This window comes from Macrosteles quadrilineatus, unplaced genomic scaffold (assembly GCF_028750875.1).
Source record: "Macrosteles quadrilineatus isolate MER2022 unplaced genomic scaffold, UCM_ALF_1.0 Scaffold_5__1_contigs__length_97177068, whole genome shotgun sequence".
Taxonomy (NCBI): domain Eukaryota; kingdom Metazoa; phylum Arthropoda; class Insecta; order Hemiptera; family Cicadellidae; genus Macrosteles; species Macrosteles quadrilineatus.
In genome coordinates, this window is record NW_026542598.1 from 15,682,326 (window position 1) to 15,702,646 (window position 20,321).

Here is a 20,321-nt window from a genome sequence, read left to right on the forward strand (position 1 = left end):
AAAAGTTACTTATCATGTGACTGTTGCAGTGTGTCAACCACCGGAATGCTGGCAGGCATCAAAATGTCTCATGCAGCCGTGACATCTCTGTGTCGATCCATGAAGCTAGCTTGTGAACTGTACCCGTCACGCCACATCGCGTTGTGTCTCGACCCTTACTGCGGCCTCGGCTTTGCGCTCTGGTGTCTTAGCAGGTAATTAAATGTATCTTACTGCCGTTTACATTGATCTCTCTACAGTATCTGCTGAAGACAATTTTATGGAAAGTTGATTCTGGTTTGTTGACTCTTGAGTGTGTTGTGTCTTCCATTTATTATTTGTTATTTCACTAACTTATAAATTACAAAAATCAAACAGAATAGTAAATATTTTGTAACCATTTATACGAAATGGTAACTTACGAGTAAATTTGCCATAAAATAAAAGGATAACATTTTCTCAATATCAATGCACTCAAGTGTTATTAGACGACACCAACAAGTATTCAGATTTTGGGGGAGGGGAGAGTCTAATGCAATACTCTAAGTATGTGGCAATTCAATGTAATATGGTGAAACTAAAGCAGTTTTTCCTCTCTATCATTTAGTATAATTGAAGCTTGCACATTCAAGCTAAACCTGGCTCTACAAATGTAAGCTAATCCAGAATTTAAGGCTGTAACATCGTGCTTAGTTTTTAAGGATTTTTTTTAATTGTATAGGTACCAGGGGATAATAGGGAATGGTTGTTGAACGCTACACGATAGACACAAATTAGAATATTTCACTGTAACAAACAGTGTTTTTAACAAAGGAAGGTTGAAACTTGTAGGAAGGTTTTGTTTAAAATAAGATATTACTATTTGATTGTTTGTTTGTTTCAGTGTTTACTCAGGTCACCACTCCATCCTGATCCCCCCCTCGGAGGTGGAGGTGAACCCAGCCCTGTGGTTGTCAGCTGTCAGTCAGTACAGAGTGAGGGATACGTTCTGCTCCTACGGTTAGTAGGCATACTACATTCATCTGTCTGATGACACTTGAAAACTTTTGGTCTAAAATATAAGTACTAAAGGGATCAAATTAAACTATGATCACATTTTTTCCATAGAAAGGAAAATATAATGTCAAATAGTCAAACAATCTAGCGGACAATAAAGAAAACGTCGTGACTCCTTTGTTGTACATAATGATTCTGTGGTACAGAAAGATGGTGCCATCTTATTATTGCATGTAATAGTGGTGGGAGTAATTACTGTAGCTTAGTAGTGGGAGCTTACTAATTGTAGTTTGTAAGATGTAAGACTGTTTCCCTACACCACTGTCTGTCCTGCAGGTGTGATGGAGTTGTGCACCAAGGGTCTAGGATCCTCTATACAGCAGCTCAAGTCCCGAGGAGTGTCCCTAGCTTGTGTCCGTACCTGTGTGGTGGTCGCTGAGGAGAGGCCGAGGATCAACCTGTCCACAAGCTTCTCTAAACTGTTCTCAGCCCTCGGCCTCAGTCCCCGGGCTGTCTCTACCAGCTTCGGCTGCCGTGTCAACGTCGCTATTTGCCTTCAGGTACTGTCATCTTTTATATCTGTCATTAACATTAGGGTGATTTGAATGGCGTTGTTTTGTAGCCAGACTATTAAACTTTTTTGTCATAACTGGGGGTCTGTGTACGAGATTTTTTTACTTGGAGAAAAAATTGTCACCTTATGGTCCGAAATCATTAGAAGTACAAATGTTTTTCAACATTTCAGTGTCTGGATACTGATTAATATTCAAATAATAATTAATATAGAAACCTTAAACCTGATCATACCATACTTAATGTCAGCATTTAGTAATATGTTTTGTCTGAGACAAGTTAGTTTGTTGTTTGTTGTTGTACATTTATTATACAACTGAATTAATGACATTCGGTAATTTTACCATGACCCATGCTGACCTGGTTGTGTTGTGTAGGGAGCGTCAAGCCCGGAACCATCTTGTGTGTATGTAGACCTGCGTGCGCTGCGCAATGACCGAGTGTCACTAGTAGAGAGGGGAAGTCCACACTCTCTGTGTCTGCTGGAGTCAGGCAAGCTTCTGCCTGGAGTCAAGGTCATCATAGCCAACCCAGACACCAAGGGACAATGTGGGGACTCCCATCTGGGAGAGGTATGTGCAATACTAGGCAGTAAATTAATATAATTTAGTAAGAATTAATTTTTTGTATTAGTTTGTTGAATCGTAAACCTCTGTATGACCAGGGAAAATGGATCCATCCAATTCTCAAATGGGGAAGTATCTAAAAACAACTGTGGAAGCTGATATAAAATGACAACTGATTAGATTTGTACCAAATTTCATCTAAATTGGATGATTTTGGCTTGAGTTATTGTACTAACAGACACATTATATTATATATGAATTTCAACATTTGGTGTTTTCAGCCTCTGGGCACCTCAAAATGAATAAGTAAATCAGTCCTGGAGATCAAATAGTTTGGTAAATCACCATAAGACCTACAGTAATAGTATATTCCCTTTATAGGAAATTTACTTTACTTATTGACTGTAATCAATTTGAAATATGATATTTGGATGCAGCAATTTCAATGTCAATGACTGCTTCCTTCATATAGGAATTTGTACTTATTGAGTCCATTATTTTTTTACAACTAAGCATAACAATGACTTATCTTTACCCTGTGTGCTTGTAGATTTGGGTGCAATGTCCGCACAACGCCAGTGGCTACTTTTCTATCTACGGAGAAGAGAGCGAGTACGGGGAACACTTCAACGCTCGCCTAGTTACGGGCAGCACAGGCGAGGTGTACGCTCGTACAGGCTACCTAGGGTTCCTGCGGCGTACAGAGTCGGTGGCAGGTCAGACTGCGCCGGGTATGGCCTCTGAGGCGACGGACATAAGCGACCTGTCAGCTCTCACCATCAACCCCCCACCACAAGACACGTCCGGTGAGCAGGAACAGTCCGGTGTGTGGGAAAATCATTCATTTCTGTCATTGTGTGCATGCTTCACTCATACATGTTATCATTGTTGTATCATTAACACTTTGTTATTACAGTAGACCCTCTCTTAACAGACTCTCGATTATTCTCTACCCAGGAAAAACCAGAGGATGGTTTTATGACTAAAATTGTAAAACCAGCTGGTTTGACTGACCTTTTCCAGGCATGCAGAGTCTTCCTTTCTAATCCTTATTGTAACAATGTGATAGAATCAAGTCCGTGCAGGTCTAATTTTTTTATGAACCTGGCTTTTTCACGTCAATTTTACAATTTGTTGATACATAATTGATCATGTGAGAAATATATTGCAATAGTAATTGTGTAAATTAATAAATGCTGTAATAATCAGTGTGGTTAGATTACTGTAAAGAGTTGATTACCCAACATAATTGGGGATTGGGGATGTTTGACTAGTTAATTTTTCAGATAGTCGGTTATTGATAGTAAAAATATGATGCAATATTTTTACTTTGATTATACAATTGATTTTAATATTCTTACATGCAATTTTTACTTGCTTTGATTTTCTCCAGCGATTGCAGCCATAACAGTGATCGGTCTTTCGGCTAACCAACATTTCTAATAACCGCGCTTCGCATAATCAGTGCTCTACTACTATTTTCTACATTTAAGAGAAAAATGTGCAGTACTGTTCTATAGAAGAGGCATCGTTTTTTTTATGTTACACAGTAAATTTGTACAGCTATCGCCTCTTTCACACGAAGCGGCGCGCGCCGTACGGCGTCCGCCGCGCGGCGCTGCACCGGACAAGCGTGTGTCTTCACACTAGTACGGTTTCGTGCGGCGCGCGCCGTACGGCACTCCTAAATATTTATTATTTTCTGTTCAGTTGTGGCTTTTAAATGAATACTCCACTTGAAAGTTCAAATTAAATGAATAGGATAATTTTAAATATAATAAACTAGTGCACCTGTTGCTCGAATTTGAGCAATTGCAAAATATTAAAGGAGTTTTTTTACGAATAACTGTCACTATTTCCGTTGACGTGTGAGAGTCAACTCAAAGATAATGTAACCAATCACTCCACTCCAGTTATCGAAACTGGAAACGAACTCACTCTGAAAACGAACGCTAACTCCACTCCATCTATCGAAACTGAAAACGAAAACTCTTGTGTGTATCATGTGTGTACTATGAACAGCTGTAATTAATACAAATTATTCGTCCGTTTAACCAAAGACTAGTGTACATGTTGCTCGAAATCGAGCAATTGCAAAGAAGTACAGGAGTTATTTATAAACAAATAACTTGTTTTTTACTACAGGAATTGGTGAAAGGGGGCGTGTACACAACAAATATTTAATTTTGACACATCGTTTGTAAAAATCGGTTCATTGTTAACGGAGGAGTAGTGTTTCGTAGAAATCACCTTCACGTATTATATATAAGTATTCGTCATATCTGAAAATATTGTATTCTAGAAGTTAAAAAAAATGTTTCACTACGTATAAATTACTAAATTATTAATTTAATACTAAATATTCTCCTCTAGTTATTAAAGGAAATTTTTGTTTTAATACTTTAAGTTGGTCGATTTGCATGGGATTAACATAAAAATATATGTTTTGTAATAACTTTAAATATATTATTTTCCGATACAACGATATATAATTTCTTAATTAACTGTTGCACCCTCTTGGTCAGGTAGTTTGCCTAAAATGAGACAGTGTAGGGGTTGGGCCGTGCGGCGCTCGCCGCACCGTGTGGAAGCTCCCATAAGAACCAATGCACCTTCACCGAGTTGTCCGGCGTGGACGCCGCGCGGCGCTGTCGTCCGGCTGAAGGTGCATCCGGCGGTAACTCGCGCGCCGTGCGGCAAATTCGCCGCGCGGCGCGCGCCGGACATAGTGTGAAAGGACTCATATACTCCCATAGCCCTACGCCGGATCCGGCGGGCGCCGCACGGCGCGCGCCGCGTCGTGTGAAAGAGGCGTATGTCATGTCATGCTTGTCTATTTTTATTCACTTTGCATAATTTGTTGCGTGTTACTTGAGTACATCGAACATCATAAGAACACATTTCAAAACTAAGCATTTGATAAGCATTTTGGCAGCTGAGATTTTCATTCATATAATAACAATAATACATGTATTTCTACAAGCTGTATTTTACATGTTGCTTTTTTGAAATGACCTTTTTACTTGAGGTGCTGTTAAGAGAGGGTATACTGTAGTCTGTATATAGGCCCTATCACAAACATTTTGGGTTTCTACTAACTCATCAATAGAACTAACTAGTAACTATACTTGCTAGAATTTCACTGTTTACTTACTCATTTTCTCTAACTACAATGCACATTTCGTATAATTACAAAAAAATATAGGCTGCTTTGCAACTGGGAAAGTTATTGATTTACAATTTTAAAAATTAAATAAGAGTGTACTTTTTTGTTTTTCAGTAGTCTAAATTTGTTGTCTATGTAAAAAAAAAAAAAAAAAACAATTAAAATAAGTTATTAAAACTATGTTGAGTCTTATTTTGTGTGCATCTCATTTTTATCTTAGTACAAGTAACTAGACAGTTAGCTATCAATGTTAAATTATTTTATTTGAACATGATTAAAGTCTTTGGCAGTTATGTCCAAACTTATAAAAGTAGGAATTGAAATAATTAATTATATGTTGCATAACATGATAACATTAAATTTTGGCTCTTAAAGTCATATTTAATAAAAATTGCAATTTCTCCTTTTGATATTTAAGTAGAAATGGTATAAACCGCGAGTCAGTAAATTAATTTCATTCAATCTTGCCATAGAATTGTCACTCTAATCACAATACAGATTGCAAATTTGTAGATATGTTAGAGTTTTGTTTCCCAACATAAGTTAATATGTTCAAGCAATTTCTTTATACCAAATTGTATACATTGTCAGTAAACTAACTGTTTCCTATTTGAATTTAGTGAACAAGCCAACCTCTATTACCAAGTTGTTGTTTTAGATCTACACGACGCAGTGTTTGTGGTTGGAGCCCTGGATGAGACGATTATGCTGCGAGGGATGCGTTATCACCCCATAGACATTGAAAACAGTGTCATGCGCTGTCATAAGAAAATCGCTGAATGGTCAGTAACTTAATATTAATAGGAGTAAACAAAATAATGAAAACACCTTTAACGTGATTGGTATAATTTTATAACCAATAGCCAATATTCTTTGTAGTATTTGTGCTGGTACAGTAGTTTTATCTTTGGTTGCTTTGCTTGATTTTATGCATAGGCCACCCACAATTCTACGTGAACAGGCAAATGCAAAGTTAAAAGAGGCTCGTTTCTTAATGAAAATAAAAATTAAATCACTTATACAGATATTTTATGTGTGCATCAATTGACTGCATTTCTAACATTGTCGTTTACCTACATACATAGTTTTGCTTTCACTAAAATAGAGTTTCTGCTAAGATGTATTTACATCGGTGTAGTCACTTTCATTGAAATATATGCTACTCGAGTAGGGTCATGGATGATGGATTAATGTTCAATTTATGTACACCTTTTTGTACCTTTGTTTCTAACAACGACAAACAGATTTTTTAACCAGAATTGTTACATAATTAAAGCTAAGTGAATTATGACAGCTTTGTCAGAGGTTGAAGCACGCTTTTAACTACTGGACAGGTACTTTAACGAACACGCTAACCATCTTTTCTCTTTCACTTAACGTCCAGTCCAGTTTTCAACCTTGTCTGATCAGGTGTGATATTTAAGACAATTCAATGACTGAGTGTCTGATTGTTTGTCGCAGCGCTGTGTTCACGTGGACCAACCTGCTGGTGGTGGTGGTAGAGCTGGACGGTAGTGAGAGTGAAGCACTAGACCTGGTACCACTGGTGACCAACGCAGTACTAGAGGAGCATCACCTGATAGTAGGCGTGGCTGTGGTGGTGGACCCTGGCGTCGTACCCATCAACTCACGGGGAGAGAAGCAGAGGATGCACTTACGCGACGGCTTCCTGGCCGACCAACTGGACCCCATCTACGTAGCGTATAACATGTGAAGGAGCTGCTCTCCCACCAGGGGCCTGTAGTGTGGCGAGGAAACTGTTTTGAATGGAAGCTTTCTGTATCAATAAATCCCAATTATGATGGTTTTAATTGTACCTTTGCAGTTTTTAAATTCTTTGATATTCTTTTTATTCTTTTTAAAACTGCTTTCAAACGACTTTTAAAAGTGCTATTCATTATTATATTTGATCCTTTTTTGTTGTTCAGTCATATGGTGGTAGTTGTAGTAAAATAGTTTTTATTTGTGATTTAAGAAAGCATCCACTCAAAACGTTTCCCAAAGACACTCAGATGTTGATACGATCCCAGTTAACTTTTACAATAAGGGCACAATTTTTCTGTTTAAAGCTGTACTGCTGTATATGAAGTGGACTCGACAGATTGAATCCGATAGTCGCTTTATTGTATTAGTGTAATTAATTATCTTAGGTTGTAAATGATTTGTATTCTATCATCACAGGAAATTTATTTTTTGTTGAAATTTTTTTACGTTTAGTTCGCTTTATAGTTTATATTGTTTCGATCGACCCGTCCTTACGACAGGTTCGTGAGAAATGGCTGTGTTAGCTTAGATTTAGAGACGCTCTATGTTCAAACGAGATTTTATTCGAGCGAACGACAATTTTTGCTCGTTTTGTAAATTTTTGTTATTGTTTTTATTTTTCAAGGGTTTATTCACAAATAACTTTTCACTCGGTTATTAGTTTCTAAGGTGGCAAATTACGATCAAAGACACTGCCAGATGCCGCTGTGATGATGGAATAGATTTACCCGTCATAGGCTAGTCATGAACCCCTGTACATAGCCCGTAGCTGCAGCCGTGACCAGTAGACCACACTGTTTTGATGTAAAAATGTGATTTCCCCATTGTAATTGTATTTTATTTTGTCAGTGTATGTACGAGTGGAGTGAGCGATTTTTTACATGGGGCTCGGCCCAGCCATACTCTTTGTACTAACTTGTATATACGATTTAGAGCCCAGGACAGTCACTTAGCTTAGCTCGTTTAGGACCACTTGCAGGTTGTAAAAACTGTTTCTAAATCCAATCCTTAGTCCGAGACATTTAGAGTTTTCATAAGTTTCCTAAAGTAAACATGTAACAGTCGAGTAATAATATCAATTAAAGTAGGTATACCAACCTGAGTGGTTAGTCAAACTTGAAAAGTTCAAAATAGTTTTTTTTTTTTACAAAATATAAATTTGACCGAAAATGTGTTGTATTTTAGTGTAATGTCTGTTTTTATTTATGAACATGAAGAGCCTGAGCAAAATACATGGTTTTATTTTTGTCCATCCAATATATTTTACCCTCCATTTAAAATTTACTCTAATGTATTACGGACAATTATTCAACATTTAAATGATATAACAAAATAATTTTGATTTGTTACTAGCTCTGTTTGTCTAGGGTTTTGTAAACAATAGTTTGTATGTAAAGAATAATTGCAATGAAGTTGTGTGTACAATTGGTTGTGATTGAAAATATTGTTGGGTAAAACACATAAACATATTAAATTTACATAGTTAAACAACATAAATTATGGGAAAATAGCCGCTAGTTTTTATATAAATTATGTACCAGTAGATTTATTTGCTGATAGTGAGCCAGGCATTACTGGATCACTTCAGCCTATCTTTGTGCCAATTCCAAGGTTGTACCACTGCTCAGCATGTTTTAATCCTTGACACAATTACTTTTACGATAATTATATATGTTACTTTGATATAGGCAAATAAATTATTTTATAGCATGTCACAATGATTGTTTTAGATTCCATTTACATCTTTTTGTAAACATTTTGATTAATTCCTGTATAAATTATTGATAATATTAATATTTGTATTATTTGTCATCTATATGGCTGTCGCAAGCTTTGGCAAATAAACTGTTAATGACATTAAATCAAATAAAGTTGAAACATTTGTATATTATCTGTTATGGTATATTAATTTATCCTTGTGGTTTTCATCAAGTAGAATTTGAATTTAAACCTAAATTTTATCGAGAATAATAAAAAAATATATAATCCTCAAACAAGAGTGAGAAAAGAACACTATTTGGCTGAGTGTTTAATATTTGGAGTGTTATAGGCTACTTCTATAAGATATTTATTTGTATGAAATCCTTTTTGAGCGGAGCGAGCGAAGCGAGCGTAGCTCTTTGGGATCAACTTCAATGCAACAAATAAAGCAACATCACTCAATAACGGCAGAACACATTTCAGCTAAACTTAACAAGATTACTTAGACTAATAGTGAGATGGTTAATAAACAAACAAATTTCAATTAGATAATGCTGATGCAATTTAAAACGAACTTAAAATTTCCAAATTTTAACATTAGGCTTATGGGACTAAAGTAGCCATATGACAGTTTTTTGTTTACAAGAAAAATGTAAACAAGAGAATCATAAGGTATTTCTGAACTTTCTAGACTTTCCTTTTAAACATTTTTAAACCATGAACCTATTTGTGTTGCCAGCTGATTAGAAACAGCCAATGTTAGAAATCAGGATTTAATAAGCTATATATTGAACCGAATCGAAATCGATATTTAATCCGATAATACATCACAGGTTATATTATGTTGAATTACATCGACGGTGCAGTAAGTTATTACACTTATTAATAAAACGCAGATTGAACACTGATCTAATTTAGGCATGAGGGGAAGGTAGGTCGGGGTTTATGAGTATTCGTGACTACATTAAGTGTTTTGAAGTAAGGTTAGATTAGGAAGGTAAAGTGTAGGTTACAGGTATGTAATTGATCGAGTTGTTTATTTGTGTTGCACCAAATAAACTGATAATATTTTCCTGGTCAAAACTACCATAATGTACTTTTGGAAGAGGTATCTGAATAACAAGATGTAGTAAAAACAAATCTGAATTATTATAATCTTAAACAATAAAACCAGCATTAGTACATCTATTGACTTTTTTACATTTAGTTACTTATGCAAATATCAAATCACGTTTGTTCCGCTCAACTGGCTTTCACATCTCTGAAAGCAACCCTAGTTTTACATTGAAGTAAATTACTGCATTCTTCCTGTTTTTCGTGCAGAAAATTTGGGAAAAATCCACTTAATTAATTTTTCTTTAATGAAGTAGTGAATAACATTAAACTGTCTGTACACCTAGACCAAGTACTTTTGTTCTCATTATGAAATATTTAAGATAAAATAGTAGTTTTCATCAACAGTAGTGGAGGCAACTTGTTGGTGAGGCCACAACCCTTCTTAGGTTTAAGTGGCCAAGGAAGGTAAGGTAAGTTTGAGTTTGCGGTAAGGTAAGGTAAGTAGTTGTTATTGTGTGAAAAAGTGGTTGATTTTTTTATCACAGTGAAGGCTATAAGGAAGTTTGTTGTTCTACAATTTATTGAAAACATTTTGCTGCATAAAAACATTGTTCCATTTACAGTGATGTACAGGACCTCCACATATAGTGGTGGTGTACACAAACAGGGAGATGTACATGATGGAGTTATGAGACTAATCCTTAGTAAGCATGAAAGTGAGATCCACCATGAGAAGCACTGTGAGAGAACCTGGAATGGAAGTGGTGTACAGGACCTCCTACATAGTGGTGGTGTACACGACGAGGGAGGTGTACATGATGGTGGATGTGTTTTGATTTGTTTGGCACATAGATGATCACTCTGTAACACATAAACAGCAACATGTCAATAGGACACTTCATTCTTATATGTACATTTTTCATAGTTAATTGAGGATTGCTTCACGGGAATCCACACAAATTTAAAATTATAGTTTTTATTTAGGATTTTTTGGATTAATGTAATGTTTAAGGGTTTGCACGGCTTATTATAGGGAATTCAATACAGACCTCCTTAATTTATGGACTTCTAACAACCTCCATTAAAGCAATTTAATCTATTTTCGTTCTCAAGCCACAAAACAATAGGTTTGTATAAGGGTGTTAAACACCACCATTTATTATAAAAAAATTATAAAGTGTTATATTCATTGTTTGTGATTTTTAGCCTTTTCTAAGAACTTATACTTTGTAATTTTAGGTTTTACATAGCCTAATTGTAATTACGGGTCTATCACAGAATCTTCCTTTACAAAGTGATAAAACTTAATTCGGTGACCAAGTACTTAGTCATTCCTTTTACAACCTTTGTGTATCCAAAACGAGATCGTTAGAACATTGGAGGTTTCATGCTCTAAACCGTTTGTTTGTTGTTTTCTATGGCTTGGTTTCTATAATTAATGTTTTATTTATTTTGTCTAGAACTAAATACAGAGATTACCTTATTGTTTAAATATCCTTACACTACTTACTTTTTACTCAGTGTCTTGTTGGGCATCATTGCCACAAGCATCGTAATCTGGAACAAAATTTGGTATTTTAGAAACACAAGGTTGCTAGCAAGTAGCTTTATTAGCATCCTAAATCGTAAACCTTCATCTTTAGAAAAATCAAGTTGGGAATCGAGAGTGAGACCGAGAATCTTAAGAATATTATTTGAAATCAGTGGTTTGCCATCGACAAAGATACACTGTTTACTGTTTGACACAACCATTCGCTGAGTGGGCACCAGAAGATAGTTTATCTACAAGCAAGACTGAACACTTACTGGTGTTCAATAGCAAACCATGGTCATCCGACCATCTATTTACACTCTCTAAATCATTGTTGATACAATGAAGGCATACAGTACAGGAAGTCATTACAGGAATAGCTTCAGCTGTTCCCGAGGGCTTATAAGAAATTAGCTGTTGGGAATCAAGAGTGTAAAAAACAGTGACCCAAATTATCTTTCAAATCTGCTATGTATTTAAGGAACTATTATTTTAACTATCATTTACTTTAAGGAATTATTATTATTTTTTAAATGTAGTTCTTTGTCAATTCAATGAGTTTTGTCGTGTAAAAAAAATTAAATCCAGTAAAATCCACTCTAGACCTAAGAAAAATAAAAATAAATGGTTTACACCTGAACTTGCAAAGATAAGGGAGTTTTTGACAATTTTTCACAACAGATTAATGGTAGAAGGTGATATAAATAGAAATAGAGAGTTTTATGTTAGGTGCAAAAAAATGTACAAAAGCAAAATCAAAGAGGCAAAGCTGAAGTTTAATGACCATAAACTCAATACTTGCGATAACAAAAGTAAGGAGGCCTGGAATATTATAAAGTCTGAATCTGGTAGTTTTAATAAAAATAAATCCAACCCTATTATAGATGTTGACAACTTCAATGACTTTTTTGTCAATGTAGCAAATGTTGATGGTTCAAACAACAATGCACTCTGCAACTCAAATAGGCCTAGTTCTTTTGATTTACTTAATAATCATCCAAAGCAATGTTATACTGAAAATCTTAACTTCATGTGGGAGCATGTATTTCCACAAGATATAGACTTAATCATCAATAATCTGAAAAACTCCACCAGCAAGGATTGTTATGGTTTAACAACAAACATTGTAAAAAAACTCAAATATGCTCTTGTTCCTCCTCCGACATTCATTATCAATTTAGTTTTACAAAATGGTGTTTTTCCAAATAATCTTAAGCTTACAAAAGTTGTGCCTATTCACAAGAAAGGCGACACTTCATGTCCATCAAATTACAGACCGATTGCGCTTGTCCCGGTATTTGCTAAGGTTATTGAGTGTAATTTTCTAAGCAACTCCCAGTTTGGCTTCAGAGCCGGTTTATCAACTATCGATGCTTGTAAGTCAGTTGTTGATGACATTCTGAATGCTTTTGAATCACACGCCTTTTTAGAGTTAACTTTAGTAGATTTAAGTAAAGCATTTGATTGTGTTTCTCATAGCCTGTTGATTGATAAGTTAAGTTACTATGGTGTAAAAGATAAAACTTTAGATCTATTTAAATCATATTTAGGAAATAGATATCAGATGGTATCAGCCAACAATAAAACCTCTCAGTGGAAAGAAGTCACAGCAGGAGTACCCCAGGGTTCTGTACTTGGCCCTTTTTTGTTTTTAATTGCAATAAATGATCTTCCATCTAATCTTCCTTCAAAATCAGTACTGTATGCAGATGACACCTCCTTAATAGTCTCAAGCAAATCTTTGCAAGAGGTAAAAATTAAAACTGAGGAGATGAAAATAGCAGCCGATAGTTGGTTTAAGGCAAATAAATTTTCAGTAAACAATGACAAAACTGTTTCAATTATTTTTTCACAGACAAATCTTGTATCTGAAGTATCAAATGCTAAACTGCTAGGAATCATATTAGACTGTAAGTTATCTTGGCGTAGTCATACTGAAATGGTTGTTGCAAGGTTAAGTAACTCTTTGTTTCTGCTCAGGAGGTTGAAAAATCATGTTAGTTTAAGTATGTTAATTAATGTTTATTATGCATTCTTTCATTGTCACTTAGTTTATGGGGTAATTTTGTGGGGCAGTAGTAGCGGGGCAGTTAACGTTTTTAAAAAACAGAAAAAAGCAATCCGTATCCTAGCTGGCATAAAAAGTAGAGTTAGTTGTAAGACCTTTTTTCCTGAATACAAAATTCTCACTTTACCAAGTGTGTACATTTTGCCGCGTATGTTACACAGCGCAGCTATAAATATTTACAACTTAAACTTTTCAATGCCCTCCCTGAAAATGTACGCAACTTGCCTATTAAGTTACTGAAAAATGTATTGACCGATTTTTTGAACAGAAAGGTTATCTACTCTATCGAGGAGTTTTTATCTTTCAAACATGATGATTTTCTGTAAAATTCTAATTGTTAAGTAGGGTATTGTTTCCAAAGTATGTAATAATGGTTTCATGAACTGTGATATAAATAGTCTTTCATAATAATGTTATTTCTGTGAACTTTATTTAAAAATTTTTTGTTATTTAGTTTTAAGCTGTATCTCACTGCCAATTTTAGCCTTAATTATTTTGTTATAGGCACTTACCCAACTTGTTTGCTTAACTATAAACAGTATTATTATCATCATTATCAATACATCTCAAATAGTTTTGTACAAAAACCCAGTATTATTAGTTTATTAGTATAGTATGTTCATCTATTTACACTTGACTCTGTACATTGTACTTTTAATTGTATATTATCTCCATTGACCTGGCCTATTGTATGACATGTATACTTAATGGCAATAAACTATTTGAATTTGAATAGAATCGTCCCCAAGCAACTGCCTTGAGGAACACCGACAAACCTAGGAAGTGCTGACAAGAGCTGTCCATTAACCTTATTTGTACATTGAGTACGCCGTCAAGTTCGATAAAAACCACCTCACTGAGATGCTGTCAAACTGATAAATCCTCAGCTTTGCAATCAGCAACTCGGAATTTACCGAATCAAAAGCCTGAGAGAAGTCATCACACTCTGTAGTCGTCAACTACCATCTCGTCAACAACATTGAGAAGAGCTGAAGAGCAAGTGTTAAACCCCTGCCTGAAACCTGACTGTGTTTCAGGAAGCAATCCTTCAGATTCTGAATTAGATTTATTTATTTATTTATTCCTACGGCAAATGCCATTAAACAATTCATATCAAAACAAGATGGTTTGCAAAAATAAATACTTAAGAATTACAATTCATATGGCACAATTTACATACAAAAGACTAGAAAAGGTTTAGATTGCATTGACTGATCCGACTCATTACAAAATAATACATGCATGAACAAGCAGAATAAATAGTTACAGACTAACATTCCAAGAGACATCATATCATACTAATTATAACAACAGAATAAATACTCAATATAAAATATTATATGCACGAAGAAGCAAAATAAATAGTTTAAAGACTGACATTACAAGAGATATTCATATCACTAGTTATAGGCCTACAACAGAATAAATACTACAACAAGCAAAATACAAAACAAGACAGTAACAAGGCATTTAAATCAGATTTTACATGACTCATTTAACTAACTTAGGTAGGATTCAACCAGACAGAAGCTCTAGAGCACACTTTGGGACCCGTTAAAGACTGATGTCGAAGAATAGGTCGCACTTCGCACTCCAACGCTACTTGTTTCTCAGTCTTACAAAGCGAGCCAGAGGACTGTAGTACCATTGACTATACACCTCTACACCTGTAGAGGTGTATAGTCAATGGTAGTACCTAGTCGTAGTTGGTAGAGTGGTGGCGGGGACTCAGAAGTCCAAGAGACCTGGTTCTTGATGGTACTTTGAAGAACATTTCTGACAAGAGGTCTGCGCACCGTACATCACCGTTCAGGAGTTTCAGGAGATACACCACATCTGCCACGTCACGTCTCAGAGCAAGGGGATGGAGTTTCAGATAGTTCATCAACTTGCACCTCCAAGTACACATAGCCAAGTCGAAGTCCGACTAGACGAATGAAGCGCCGTAGATGATGCTAATGAATAATGATTGCTGAGACACTGGAGATGTGTTGACAAATTTTCTATTAAATGAAATGTGATTGTTCCATTTTTTAATATTTGTCTACTATTAAATGTTTTCGCTATTATTTATTTTGAGGTACATTGATTAATTTGTAATTTAATTTCTAAGCTTATCCAATCTGTAATCTCAAAACTTTGCTACTCCATGCCTTGGACGGCCCAGCCCAGCGACACCCCTTATGAGTTTGTAGAAGTGTTCACACCAAGTGTTCCAGAGTCAGTAGACACTTTCATTACATTAAATTGTAGGCTATACAATTCTTATCACAAACATAACTTGAACCTGATAAAAAAATAAATGGCCTTCAGATGAAGGCTGCAACTACATAATTATATTTATAATCCCATCTTGACTAAAATTTCGGTAAAAAATGCATTTATAATTTGTTGCTACAATATCTGCTGTATTGGCTCGTGCAGAATTTGTTGCAAGTCTTCAGTATTCCTCCATCATTGAAAGTCACAACTCACAACCACAATCACGAACAGTTTATGTCATCAGAGGTAAAACAGCGCGAAACGAGCGTTTGCGGTGACGCAATGGAGTGGTTAGTAACGCGACGGTAACGCGGCGTGGCGGCGGAGGAAGGAACCAACGCCTGACAGCGCTACTAGATGACCCGTCATAGACTGTGGACATAGACATCGATCACTAGACAAAGACCAAAGACCACTGGAATAGACTGCCCGATCACGATAGCTACAGATAGAGAGATTCGTCGGATGGGAGATCTGACTGTGGAGAAAATAATTAACAGAACTGGATACGAAATAATATACTATATACAGTATCCCTCACATATATTAAAGATTAAGAGGGATGGCATTTAATTTATTACAAATCAATTGTTAACGAATAATAAAGTGGTATAATTTTAAACATGTGCTTACCCTCTGGTATCATCTGGTAAGAAAGAGAAAAGTGCAACTCTAAAATCTATCTAAAAATAAGAGAGCAAAATTTGGTCAACATCAGTGATCTGAAGCATCACAAAAATTAAACGCATATAAAATTAGGCTTGAAATTTACATTGAGATGTAACTTTACTTGGAATATTTCAGAGTCAACTCCTTTAGCTACATATCCATTGATAATATCGATGGGATTTTGGTACAATCAAAATGATTATAAACATTGTTGGATACAAGTTTGATACGGTTCCAAATCACAAGGGAACGAACTAAAGTTAAACTACAGTATATTAATATGGAGTCAATCAATCTATCTGTTGAATTTATTTGATTTTTATTTAGGCTTTTGTAGATCTCAAAGCCTATAATCAATAAGCTTCGTATTAAATAAGGCCTGTTATCATAGGTCATGTTGTAAGTTTTGGTGAAATTCAACGTGAAAGCTCCGTCCCATTGGCTCTTAAAATCGGCGGGATTTCAATACTGTTAGTTATGTTTTAATCATAAATTATTTCATACTCTAAAATGGGCTTTATTTTTTACCCATTTCTAAAAACGATTGGAACCGCTCAAAAGTATTCTTTATGTGGTCTAAATAGCCTTATTTTTTTAAACTTTTATAGAGTAATTTTAAAGTGTACTTTTCTATAGAGGAAAGATACACAATATACTGACTCACATGTCGTGTTATTGAACGCAGTTCTCATTTTGTGAATTATATTAAGACCATTGGTGTTACTGCCTGAATAATACATTTTATTAACTCTTAACGCAAAAAGTCGTCAAGAGCCCAAAATGTGTCTTTTTGGAATCAGAGATACAGTACTCGATTTATAACACCGTGAAGCACATTTACATGAGCTTTGTCTACTTAACCTCACAATAATCAAAAGAGACGTGTTAAAAAATTACAAAATTAGTTGTCTGCACATAAATTAATTAAATAATGGACTTTCATCATGTAAATGATTTAAATTTACAACAAGTTAAAATTATCTTTTTAAAAGAATATTCAACTAAACCAAGGAAAATGCGTTTCCACTGTGAAAATAATGAATTTCAGAATAGATCTTTGCACATTAAGAGCATCTAAACTACAGTAATTGTCTTTTAATAGTATTATTAAGAAGTGATGGCCAGCGAGTGAGGAAAGCTTGAACTCTCCACTTACCAGTATAATCGCTCGCAGAAGAGGTGCAGAATCCATCCTGCCCAGCGTGATAACGAAGAGTGAAACAGAGACGAATGGAACGTCAAGCCCGGCTGGGTGTTACGGAAAATCAAAACAGCCGAAAAACGCGACCACATCTTTACACTTAGCGACCCTGTACGCAATACTGTTGTGTAACGAACTAGAAACAAAACACTGTGCCGACCGGAGAATTCACAGGATTTCGTGAATATTATTTTGATTAACATCCTATTTAATACTGCTGTGGATATCATAAAAGCTGTTTAGTTTCACTTGGACTTCAGCTGTAATTTAAAGAAACTCCCAATAATATTATTGGGAAGAGGGTATCTGTCTACATGTTTGTTGACAATAAACCCCAACATAAAGCTGGGTGGCTAAGTTGTCGGTCCGACCTTGAGAAAAGTCAGTAGTTTTTTATGGATCTAAACTTAGCCCAGTTGTTCTTCATCATTTTCTTTTCCCGATTACAGAAACAGGAAAAGCTGATCTTAGTGAGTAAAAAAATTAGGCAATGCAATTTTCTCAACACGTATATATCATTCATAGTAATCGGCTGGTTAAAACTTAACACCCCCTCCATCTCTTTAGTGATCAATGGTTATGAAATGAACCCATTGGGTGTCCTAACTTGCAAGGTAGAACACCTTTATTAATCTTTTTTATTAATTGACATCTTTTATTAATTGCAAGTAATATTTTAATAGTATCTATAACAGGGTGATGATTATACTTTCACTAGAATTATACTAATTGACTTGGTTTACATTTCGATATCATATGCTGCCACATAGCTAATTGAATGTTACGAAACAATGAGCTGAAATACGAAATAGTATGAAATACTAAAACAACCTTTTTGGTCTCCATCACCTGAAACTTTGCGGTCAAACCAAGAATGGTCCAAGTTTCAGAACCCTGACCACTTGTCGCTGTTTTACTAGATGCAAATCCATCTCATTGGCTACAACGGCGACGCTATGACATCACACGACGCCGGCCAACAATACCTTCGCTTCCGTCGACGAGGGTGTTACATGGACCACGGGGAAGTGTCCAGGAAGTAGCCAGGAAGCGGGCAACTCGTTTCCCTAGAATAAACTAAGTACTTCCAATAATTACAATCCGAGGGAAAAGCGCACGACACCATTTTCCCTGTCAGTGGGGCAGAAAAACACGGAACAAGAGGGGCCGACGCCGCCAAAATACCCTAGTCTATAAAAGTGTCCTCCAGAGATAACAGACCAGTACTGTGGTGGACAAGAGATGAGTGCCACAGCTATCAGGATTACACTGCTAGCCTTGGTAAGTGATAACCTAATTATATGGGAATACTGTAGATTTGACATTAGACATATCAGTTGTGTTTGCTAATTTGTAGTATTTTCAGGTTTCAAGGTAACAATATTCTGGGAACGCTTTAGTAATTGAATATTGAGTTCATGTTTTCTCTTATACACATTTTCATCGTGATTTTTAAACTTTTTTTAATGATGAACTATTTATGGTTAAAGATGTCCTCGTTATAAAGATATTGAATAAATATTGGTGGGCTATTTTCTTAGTTTGATTGCAAGGGTAAATCTCAAACGTAATCAAATGAAAATGATAAAATCGTGTATTGTCATATGAATGTTATAAGTTGAGAATCTGACCGAGTCCTTGGATCATTTTCTGGTAAGGTAATCCACAAGACTTAAGTACCTACATCGCGTTTGCGGTTGACCGTCTCTTTTGCTGGTTTGGTACTGCTAAAGTGTAAATAATAAACTAATAATTCAATGGCATTTCAGTTAGGGGCTACAAACTTATGATCAAATCTATGATTTTTATCAGTGTTGAAAAAAAAGGTTCATCGAAGCAAGTAGACTATGGATCTTACATTTTTTATCAATGTCGTAAAGAACTAGATGAGAAAGCACTAAACAATGCTTTTCTTTTGGGTCAAGTTGACTTTCAGTATACAACACAAATAATCAGACACATTTAAAATTTATTTTTTAAATCTTTAAATCTCTTGTGGCTACCGCGAAAGTGATTATTTACAGTTTACATGTGGAATAAACATAGATTTGTGGCAGTCATTTCACTCTCAACATATATACAGGGTGGGAAAAAAGTCCCAAGATAGTTAAATATTTCAAAAAGTAATAAAGATAAAGCTTTAAAACTTGGTGCAGAGTTACTGGGCATTACAATCATTTTAACACATTATTCAAAGATGCACTACTTCTTCAGGGGGACGGTCCGCTAGGAGACAGAAGAAAACCTTAAATGTTGGCATAGGTTGACATGTACATCAAATTAAAGGACTTTGTTAGTAAAATACAATGCCTCAAACCCGAACTCAAACGAGTCAAAAATTACATATATTCAAAGATGCAGTGAATTAGCATTGCTATTATACGCTTACCTTCTCAGGGAGGCGCCCGCTATAAGTTGAAAGAAAATCAAAAACATATGCTTAGATCGATATACTCATCAAATTAGAGGTTAGTAGAAAATAATTCCACAAATTTGAGCTCAAAATAACAACCGAGTAAAAAATGGCAGCCGATCAAAGATTCAAAATGGCAGATTCAATAAATCTTTGAACGTCTGCCATTTTTGACTCGGTTGTCTGTTTGTTAAAACTATCTTCTGACTCCTAGTGGGCCATCCCCCTGAAGAGGTAGGTAAAAATGTTCTAGGAATATATTGCTTTTATTAAATGACGATATAAACTTGTGCAGTTGGCATACCATCTGATTTTATTTCCTATCTTGTATGAACAACAAATCGATCATGACTAGAAATAAAACATTCGTGTATTG

The 20,321-nt window shown here is 35.4% G+C and overlaps 1 protein-coding gene across 6 annotated transcripts in view; it reads left to right on the plus strand.

The window, feature by feature from the left end:
- LOC128993899 (disco-interacting protein 2-like) overlaps nucleotides 1–8,932 on the plus strand; it is a 131,346-nt gene extending 122,414 nt beyond the window's left edge. For 5 of the 6 annotated variants that reach the window (XM_054417986.1, XM_054417988.1, XM_054417983.1 and 2 more), the window contains 7 exons: nucleotides 30–194; nucleotides 863–978; nucleotides 1,312–1,535; nucleotides 1,926–2,120; nucleotides 2,665–2,938; nucleotides 5,939–6,062; nucleotides 6,742–8,932. In XM_054417986.1, the coding sequence (XP_054273961.1) occupies nucleotides 30–194; nucleotides 863–978; nucleotides 1,312–1,535; nucleotides 1,926–2,120; nucleotides 2,665–2,938; nucleotides 5,939–6,062; nucleotides 6,742–6,994 (1,351 nt within the window). In that variant the 3' untranslated portion in view covers nucleotides 6,995–8,932. The remainder of the gene's footprint in view (nucleotides 1–29; nucleotides 195–862; nucleotides 979–1,311; nucleotides 1,536–1,925; nucleotides 2,121–2,664; nucleotides 2,939–5,938; nucleotides 6,063–6,741) is intronic. The other variant, XM_054417984.1, reaches the window with a different exon arrangement.
- The last annotated feature ends 11,389 nt before the right edge of the window (nucleotides 8,933–20,321 follow it).